This window comes from Crocuta crocuta, unplaced genomic scaffold (genome assembly GCF_008692635.1).
Source record: "Crocuta crocuta isolate KB4526 unplaced genomic scaffold, BGI_CrCroc_1.0 scaffold59, whole genome shotgun sequence".
Taxonomy (NCBI): Eukaryota; Metazoa; Chordata; class Mammalia; order Carnivora; family Hyaenidae; genus Crocuta; species Crocuta crocuta.
In genome coordinates this window covers 2,004,895-2,014,777 of record NW_027551578.1, presented here as the reverse complement: position 1 = coordinate 2,014,777, position 9,883 = coordinate 2,004,895, and the positions used below count along the sequence as shown (strand labels likewise).

Sequence of the window (9,883 nt, the reverse complement as noted above, 5' to 3'; positions counted from 1 at the left end):
GAGCGGGAACCGGCCTCTGGATGACCGGGAGCGCAAGCGCTTCACCTACTTCTCGTCGCTGAGCCCCATGGCCAGGAAGATCATGCAGGACAAGGAGAAGATCCGCGAGAAGTACGGGCCCGAGTGGGCGCGGCTGCCGCCCGCGCAGCAGGACGAGATCATCGACCGGTGCCTGGTGGGGCCGGGCGCCCCGGCGCCCCGCGACCCCGGCGACCCCGGGGACTCCGAGGAGCTGGCGCGCTTCCCCGGCCTGCGCGGGCCCACGGGCCAGAAGGTGGTGCGCTTTGGGGACGAGGTAGGTGCGGGCGCGGCCGGAGACCCTCTCCCCTCCGCGCGTCGTCCCTGCGGGTTGCGGGCTCGGGGCCGGCACCAAGGCGCGGGGGATGGGAGCGGGCTCGAGGGGCGTCCTAGGGCCGCCCGCGCGGGGCTGGGGGCTCCCCAGGGGGAGTTTGAGAATCGCCGTGAGGAGGAGGTCTTTGAAGACCCTCCGTCTAGACTTGCTCGGCTGGGCTGCACCGGATCCAGAGACTTCTCCGAAAGCCGTAGGCGGCTGCTCTTTAGCGAGGCGGACCAGTGTGGAAACAGCAAGGAATTTTCAGCCAGCCAAGCCTGAGTTCTAATCCACTCTGCTACTTAGCTGTATGGCCAGGGTCACTTAACTTCCTAGAGCCTCAGTCCCCCAACCCCCACCCCAGGCGCGGTGCCTGCCAGGGAAGGCACTCAGAAAGTTATATAGATTAATGTTAATATTTGTGATGAGCTGTATGGGGCTAGTGAAATTGTCAAGCAAGACAACGGGAAGGGTGAGGTGCCTTCCTGGGTTAGGAGGCAAAACCGAAGATGTTTCCCTAAAATGCTTTCCAGGTGAGCACAGCTGTGCAACTTTGGTTTGGGGTGAGCACGGAGCCCCGTTTTTCCAGCAAGAAACTAAGGGATGAGTTCAAATGGACTCCCAACAAGCCTTTGCTACATATAAGGGCATGTCTGCGTCTTTGGTCTGGACACTGCGCTGGCTTCTAGAGGAGAGAAACACTTTAACCATACAAGAAAGAACTCGGGGATGACTGCTTCTAAGTCAGAGGCCTGAGTGTTGAGTGCTGCTTGTAAACTTGGTCTTTTTCCTTTGCTCCTTCTTTGTTTGTTTCACTGAAACCTCTTTGGTGCCATTAGAATTTGCACTGTGGCTGGCTGGCCTTTCACACTAAACTTTTACCATGAAGGGCAGAGTCAAAAGGAGCAAGAGGTATAAAAAACAAAGTATACAAATGAAACGCGCACTCTGTTAAGGCTGTGAGCCAGGAGGAGGGGAGCGGGGCTTGGCAAGTTTTTCGGAGCGTGTTGTGGATTGTGGATTGTGGAAGGGATCCTGGTTAACAGCGAGTTTTAAATCTGATTCTCAGACCTGGCTATGCTGAGCCATGTATTAATACAAAATGTCTGTGGTTGTAAACCCACTTACTTGCGAGGGATGTGTGAAATGTGCTCTCAGTATTGCCTTATTCTGACAGAATTCAAAGAAAAGTCTCCATTGGACTTTCAACTCTGAAGACTTGGCCAGGAAAAACAAGGGTGTGGTAAACCGGAGGCATGAAAATATAGGTTCAAAACGTATTTAAGAGCTGAAACGTTTTGCGTGTGAAAATCCGCATCTGTATTACGATGTTTGCAGTGTGTGTGCTCAGGTTTGGGTGATGGAAAGCATGTATTCCTTCTTTGGAAAAGTCATGAGTCAGTGAATATGAGAGGAAGTAGACCTGTAAGTATTTAACAGTTGTTGGAGAGTGACAGTCATTTTTCCTTAGCTTGGTGTCCGGCTAAGAATATCCACACGCCTGCTCATCATTAAAAGGCCCTTGCCATATAAGGCCTCAGTATCACTGATAAGGAGAGATGTGGCCAAGTTAATTTTGTGTTCCACTTCCTTCACTGGGTGCCAGACTGAGCTGTTTCTGAATTTGTAAACCCAGTGTGATTTAGAAGTGAATGGAACTATATCGTGTGGTACCTACACTCTTCTCCAGGAACGGACCTGCCCCTGCTTTTCAGAGTGGAACTCAGCTTTCCAAAACTGGCTGGGAATGCGCCCTGGAGTGGCTCTGACCAGCTTTAGCACAGATGGGCAGAGAGACCGAGCACACGGAATTGGAGTAGGGGTACTAAGGGACATTGCCCATGGTGTTTTTTTGCCTGCAGTGGCTGGGTGGATTAATGGCACTCGGGGGTTTAAAATGCATTTCCTGAGACCTATCAAGAGTCGGGACCACCAGACTAGTTGGTGGTCCAGGAGGAGAGCTGTTCATGGAGGCGGGCTGGCTCCTAGGCATGAGGGGCGATGGATGGAGACGGGGGTGGGGAGTGACCTTGGGTAGGCTGCCGGACAGAGTGGCCCAAATAGGTGACCCAGGTTTGTACAGAAGGGCCCTAAAGCAGAGTGAGTAGGGCACTCTGTCCCTTCCCACTTGATCTGTCTTCTGGTGTCTCAGGGGCCTCCGCAGCCAATCATGGAANGCCCATCTATAGACAGACTTCTGATGGCTGGGTGCTTTGAGTGAGTCAGCTCTCTCCAGAGCTACTGTCTGACCCTAGACAATGAGCACGCCCCATCTTTAGTTCTTCAACGAAAGATCACCCGCCTCCTGGGTTCTGAGCCCCTTTCCTAAGGCTAAAATAAGAGGAGCCTGGGCTTTGTAGTCAGTCTTGAGTTTTGGCTCCCCCAGCTACCCGCCTTTTGACCCTGGCTAAATCACAGAGCCTCTCTGACTGTCAGCTTTCTCGCCTCTGTGATGGGAATGACATTAATAGGATGATAGGAGAGAGATAATGTCCAGGAAGGGCCTATGGGGTCCCAAGACGGAGAGAACGCCCTTGACCCTTGACCAACATGGGTTTGAAGTGCTCGGGGTCCATTTCTATGCAAATTTTTTTGGATAACTACAGTAGAGTCCTATAAATGTATTTCTCTTCCTTATGATTTTCTTTAAAACGTTTTCTTTTCCCTTGTTTACTCTCCTTTGAGAATACGGTAAACACACATAGCTCACGAAATACGTGTTAATCCACTGCTTACGTGACCGGTAAGGCTTCCGGTAGACAGGAAGCTATTAGTAAAGTTTTTTGGGGAGTCAGAAGATTACATGTGGATTTTTAACTGCACAGGTGTCCCTAACCCCCGTGCTGTTCAAGCGTCAACTGTATTATTAGCCAGTCTCTCCATTTCCACTTAACAAAAATCATGAAATAAATACATTCCTGCTGCTGCTAAGCCTGGAGTTGGCCAGACACAGTTGCCCATGTGAGAGGGAGCTCTGTCCTGGGGGGCTCTGGGGCTGTCCCTTGGAGCCCGTATTTGAAGCTCTGGTTTACTCTGACCACAGCCTGGCCACGATGTGACCGGTCTCCGGGTTGGCAGTCACATCGGCCTCAGATCGTGCCACCCCACCCTTTCAGCCACCCTGAAAGACAAGGACATCACCTGTTTCTCTGAATACCCTCTCCCCCGTCATCAGTAACATTTTTGATTCCCACATTTTAAGTAAAGTGTGACCAGCATCTAGTCATTAGAAACCTGATTGTGTGTTTGTGTGTGTGTGTACATATTTTTTTTAAAAATGTTCATTTATTTTTGAGAGAGAGAGAGAGAGACACAGAGCGCGAGCAGGGGAGGGGCAGAGAGAGAGGGAGACACAGAATCCGAAGTAGGATCCAGGGTTCGAGCTGTCAGCCCAGAGCCCGACGCGGGGCTCAAACTCATGGACCGCAAAATCATGGCCTGGGCCAAAGTCAGACGTTTAAGCGACTGAGTCTCCCAGACGCCCCCAAACCTGATTGTATAATGATGGCCATCGATCTCGGCGGCCATAAGTATGGTCAGGGGGGACCGCTGTGTGTTGGACTGGTGCAGTATCATGGCATCTGTGTTCATTTTTACCCTCACTGTCTGTGCAGCAAGAAGATCGGGGATCAGACCCCCCCAGCCCTTGCTGGGACGACCAGCCTGGTGCAGAGGGAGATTGGCTGTCTTTGTGCATTGAAGCCAGGAGGGGACCTTCCGTTTTCAGTTTTTACTTCCTTGAGACTCAACCCGGCAAACGTTTCTCAGCCTATTAGGTTAGACACTAGCGGCCTTCTGGTTTAGGGCTGCTTAGGCTGCCGACAGTCTTCACCAGCTCCTCTAAAAATTCTGCCCTCGGACATAGGATCTTTGTACGGTTTTTAAACAAGGCCGCCAGCCCCTCCTGCCCCCCCATCATGTCCCCAGGCACCTCCTGTCCAAGAGTCTGGAGCTCCTGCTGGCGGAATACCTCTCTCCTAGCGAAAGAAGCGGGTTCACTCCTGCCTGTGCCCCCAGCAAGGCGCCCCTACTCGGGGTTAGGTGTCCCTCCGTGAAATGGGCGGCAAGCCTGGCTCCGAGCAGATGTAGATCCTGGGACCTGCCCTTCTGGTCGCGTGTTTGGTATGAATGTTAGGGCACATTTGCCAGCGGATGCCTCCAGCAGTCTGACTCTCCCGGCATTCTTCAGCGATGAAGTTTGGAGAATGGCTTACCCTGCTAGAGGAGAGGTTTTCATTTTAGAAGGTTTTAGGGATCACTCCGTCTGCTTCTGCTGCTTCCTGTTATCACATAGGGGGAAAAAAACAAAACTAAAGTGGAATTTTTGCGACCACTCCCAAACCCCTTGCCATCCATCTTGCAGGATCTGGGCCACCTTCTTGGCCCCACGCAGGCCATATGCAGGTAACTTATGTCTCCCACCTGGCCTAAGTAGATGAAGGTGGGCAGGAAGGGTGTTGTCATGGGCCGTACGCCAGCCCCCACGACCCTGATCTGGGTTTTGCGTGTTGCAGGACACAGCGTTTTAGGGCCCTGGAGCCAGATGGCCCCGCCCCCTCTTCAACAGCCTGGCCAGACCAGCTGCTGTGGGAAGGAAGGGTCCCTCCCCGGTGCCTGCATCCCTTCCCCTCCTGCAGGGATCTGGGGGCTGGCTGGCTGCCCCCTCGCCCCTCTCCCCTTCACCTCCTTTTCTGGGGCCGAGGTTCGGCCTCTATGAGTCCCTGACACCCTCTGCATGGTCTGAAGCCAGCACTTGCCTTCCGCGGGCCACTCAGGGTCCGTGCCTTGCCCGGACCCCACTGCCCCTCCGGCTCCTGCTCCCGGCCCTTCCCAGAAGTGATCCGCGGGGGCCTCTGAGGCGGGGGGTCAGTGTGGACTGTCCCACTTCAGCAAACGTGGCGAGGCTGCTGTCTGCACCCCGCATCCTCGGAGCTATCTCCTCCTCCTCGGGAGTCCAGGCTGGCCAGCCTAGATTTTTTTTTTAAGTTGATTTATTTTTCTTAGTAACCTCTATCCCCGACTTAGGGCCCAAACTCAATGACCTTAGATCAAGAGTCACACACTCTACTGACTGAGCCAGCCAGGCACCCCCCCTTTTGTTTTTTTAAAATAAACTAATCAAACTGTTATAAAATATATAAAATCATGTACCTATATGTTCCTGGTAAGAAATCCAAATCACGCGGAAGCAGCTTTGCGAAGCAGTCGGTAGTATCCTTCCAGAACTTTCCTCAAGTGTTACACCTTTGTTAGGTTTGAGGTTGGATGTGTGGTGTCCTGACACAGGACCTGTGAGGGCCTTACACTTCTGCTCATGCAGTTTGGTCTTCCCTTGTTTCAGCCTTTGGCAACAAATAAAAAAGGGGGGGGGGGATTTGAGAGTTCCTTTCTGAGGATTTGGGATTTGTTTTTTAAGGAGGGCGGAATGTATAATTATGATTCCCCACCTTTTGGCTGGTAAGAGCCATGCATTTTTTAGAAAAGATGATAGGGTTCATGTGGCTTTTCAAATCCTGGGACCTGGACTTCTGTGCCCTCGCTCTGGACAAGGAGTTGAGAACGTGGCCCTGAGTCTAGATCTATTTCCTGGGCCTCGAGGGGGAGGCTGCCTGGCCTCTGTCACAGGCTCCCGCTTCGGGAAGGTTCTTTGCCCAGAGTAGCACCTGGCCTGCAACCCCACGTAGGGGAGGAAGGGTTTTGAGCAGGTGGGCCCTGGGAGCCGAGGCAGCCACCTAGGTCCTCTCCCTGGGTCCTGCGTGTGCAGGGAGGGGGAAGGGCGGAGCGTGGAAGCATGTGGAGTCCTCTCTCATTGACAGGAGTCATTTTCACACTCTTAAGAGATTCCCTTAATCCTGGAGAAGAAAATCCATTTTTTCAAAGAAAATAAAGATCAGCCCTGTCTTTCTTTTAAAAAATACATATTAAAAATTTTTTTTAAACATTTATTCATTTTTGAGGGACAGAGAGAGATAAAGTGTGAGCGGGGGAGGGGCAGAGAGAGAGGGAGACACAGAATCTGAAACAGGCTCCATGTTCCGAGCCGTCAGCACAGAGCTCGACGCGGGGCTCAAACCCCACGAACTATGAGATCATGACCTGAACTCATTAGTTGGATGCTTAACCAGTTGAGTTACCCAGGCGCCCCCCCCAAATATTTTTATGTTTATTTATTTTGGAGAGAGAGAGAACAAGCGGGGGAGGGGCAGAGAGAGAGAGAGACAGAGCATCTGAAGCAGGGTCTGTGATCCCCATGCAGGGCTCGAACTCAGGAACTGTGAGATCATGACTCAGCTGAGGTCAGACGCTTAACCGACTGAGCCCCTAGACCTTTCTGTCTGTTGCCTTCGGACTCTCTTCCACTCCCCCCTGCTCTTCCACCTCCTCCTGCTCCCGTTACCGCGATGGCGCCCAGCTTTCATTTCCGACTTTGTATTCCCACTAGAACCTGCCCGCCAGTTCAGTCCTAGCTGCTTTTCTGTTGTGGGGACTTGTCCTTGGGCTTACGGAAACCCTCCTATCTCAGCAGAGTTAAATATATTACAAGTCAGAGGGAAAAGCATCGATCCCATAAATATATAAATAATGGTCCCTAAAAAGAAGGAGTTGGTTAAAAAGGGGCATATTTTAATCATTCTTCTTCCTCACTCCCCTGCCTTTTTTTTTTTAAAGTAAACTTTGTTTTTTTAGAGCCGTTTTAGGTTGAGAGCAAAACTGAGCAGAAAGTACAGAGATTTCTTGTATTCTCCCTGCCCCCACATACGCACAGCACACAGACACACACACACACACACACACACACACACACACACCCGCGGACAACCCGCTCAGAGCGGTGCACCTGTTACATTGGATGAGCCCGCACTGATTCACCAGAGTCTGTAGTTCACAAGAGGACTCACTCTTGTGAGCCGGCAGTGGGTCAGGCCAAATGTACAATGACACCTACCCACCACGATAGCATCACACAGCATAGCTCACCGCCCTGAACATCCTCTGTGCTCTGCCTTCTCACCCTCCCATTCCCAGCCCCTGGCCTTTGCACTGTCTCCACAGTTTTGCCTTTTCCAGAATGTCATATTTGGAGCCATAGAGCATGTGGCATTTTCAGATTGGCTTCTGTCATTTAGTAATATGCAGGTCTTTTCATGTAGCATTGCAGGTCTTTTCATGGCCTGATAGCTCATTTCTTTTTAGCCCTGAATCATAATCCATTGTCTGGGGGTACTGTAGTGTATTTATCAATTCACCTGCCGAGGGCCATCTTGGTTGCTTCCAAGTCTTGGAAATTGTGAGTGAAGTTTTTGTAAACTTCAGTGTGCCCGTTTGCGTGCAGATGTAAGTTTCCAGGTTGTCTGCTTGAATACCAAGGAGTGAGATTGTCCCACCTGCTTTAACCATGCTGCTGCTGCTTTGAGGTACAGACTGACACTCAACAGCTCACCAGGGAGAATGTGCTCCATGCTGGACGTGCACTGAAGCCCAGGGGGCCATCACCAAGGGGCTGGGATAGTCAGCAACAGAGGGGAGTTTCTGTCCCCGTTCTCCAGGCCCCACTGTCTGAGCCTGATTTCTCTTACCTGTGGTATTTCACAGCTCAGACTTCTTACCTTTAAGTCAAGATGTCACCATCTGTCCACCAGAGTCTCCTCTAATTTATAGGCTTCAGGAACACAGCGACAATTTATGGTCCCAGTGCACACCTTACAGTGTCCCAGGATCCTGACACCGCTTCGCAATTGCTCAAGGATCAAATCTATTTCCGGGATGCTCAGTAGTTGGGATTCTAATGGTCGGAGGCACTGAAATTTACCAGACCGTGCACCATGTTCCGACATTCTGAGGACATCTGACTCTAGCAGATGAGTGTTTAGTCTTTACCATTGCATTGCGTATGCAACAGTGTTGTTAGAAATGCACCTGCACTGGTTTTGTTTGTAATCTTTGAATGCCGGGAAGAATAAGGAGATACATGCTTTTAAGTGTGAGTTGTGTTATGCTGGAGACTTGCAGCATATTAGGAGACCGTCAGTTTGCCTCGGTTGATTATACTAATGCACGGGGCCCTGATCTCGCCTTGCTGCGAAGCAGCGTGCGAGAGAGCTGGCCCAGAGACGCCAGGCTTCTCCTGAGAGCAGCTTGAACCCTGGGTGGGTTTAGGAGGAGGCCCTGTCTGAGGATGATGAGAGCTACCTGGCAGTATTGATGGAGGGCTCCGCTGCATGTGGCATGGACTGGGCAGACAGAGGCGGGCCCTGCGTCCTAGAGGGCCGCAGGCACAGGCAGCCTGGTGGCCGAACTAGGTAAGCCGCCCGGTGGAACGGGTGATGTGAGAATTACCTAGGAGGTTGTTAGTGTTGGAAAACTAGGTCAGGTGGTACCTACAGATCCTGCCTCTTGTAACAGCATCCTAGGTGATGCCAATTTACAGTCAGGCCTGGGAATGGCGAGGGGACGGCCCTCTTGAGAGAGTCTTGAGTCCAGTGTCTGGGAACAGTGCCTGCGTGAGCCCCAGGCACGTGGGAAGGAGCCATTCCCATTGAATCCCTGGGACAGGTGTGCATGCCACAGAGGGGGTGCCGTTTGTTCAGGCCAAGGGGGCAGATAGGCCCCCAGCCTTCAGAGGGGCCCAGGGTGGAACTTACACTTACCAAGTGCTGTAGAGCCTCAGAAACGGTGTGATGTTCCAGGGAGGGCGCGGCTTCCTGTCTGCTGGCTGCTAGCGGCCTGGCTCTGTGCAGTGTGAGGTCAGAGGCCTCATCAGAGCGCATGCCTCTGGGTTGGCTTCCTTCTTAGGGTGGACCTGTAGAGGACCTAAGGGGCACCCAGCGCAGACAGTGCTGTCCTCAGGTGCCATCGGTCCCACATGCTTGAGACACAATGATAAAACTCACTGGCCCCGAAAGTGGAAAGAAAGTTATAAAAGAATAAATGCACAGTAGGGTCTAATCCAGTTCGTTAAGAGGAAAGGTTGATATTTGTAAAATTTCACCATATTTGAAGTCAGTTTTTTAAGCCCTGAGTTTCTCATTCTGGAATAATTTTGGAATAGTCACAACTTGTACAAAGAAATCATAACCAGTTATAGATGCGTTGCCTGTAAACCAAATAATTTCAAATTCAACATTCAAAGTCACTTTAAAATATAATAGCAAGGGGCACCTGGGTGATTCAGTCGATTAAGCGTCCGACTTTGGCTCGGGCCGTGGTCTCGCAGTTCATGGGTTCAAGCCCCACCTCGGTGTGCTGACAGCTCAGAGCCTGGAGCCTGCTTCAGATTCTGTGTCTCCCTCTCTCTCTGCCCCTCCCCTGACATGCTCTGCCTCTCCCTCTGTCTCAAAAATAAACATTAACAACAACAAAATTTTTTTTTAATTGAATCGCAGAATTGACACATGATGTAGAGTGTGGTGAATTTCAGTACGTTCAGTATTGGTTTGCAGCCTAGGGCGTGTCGGTGTGAAAGGGAGCACCCCTGGTGTGTAGCACTAGCTGTGTCTAGGGGCAGATATACCTGCAGGGCCCTCTGATTGCGGACCCTTCCCCCCGGCCCCC

General features: G+C 51.6%; 1 protein-coding gene across 1 annotated transcript in view; it reads left to right on the top strand.

Moving 5' to 3' along the window:
* Nucleotides 1-6: 6 nt before the first annotated feature.
* Nucleotides 7-9,883, top strand: part of CUNH1orf198 (chromosome unknown C1orf198 homolog) — a 29,830-nt gene continuing 19,953 nt past the window's right edge. Inside the window, exon 1 of the mRNA XM_077751671.1 lies at nt 7-295. Coding sequence (XP_077607797.1) covers nt 68-295 — 228 coding nt within the window. The 5' untranslated portion in view covers nt 7-67. The remainder of the gene's footprint in view (nt 296-9,883) is intronic.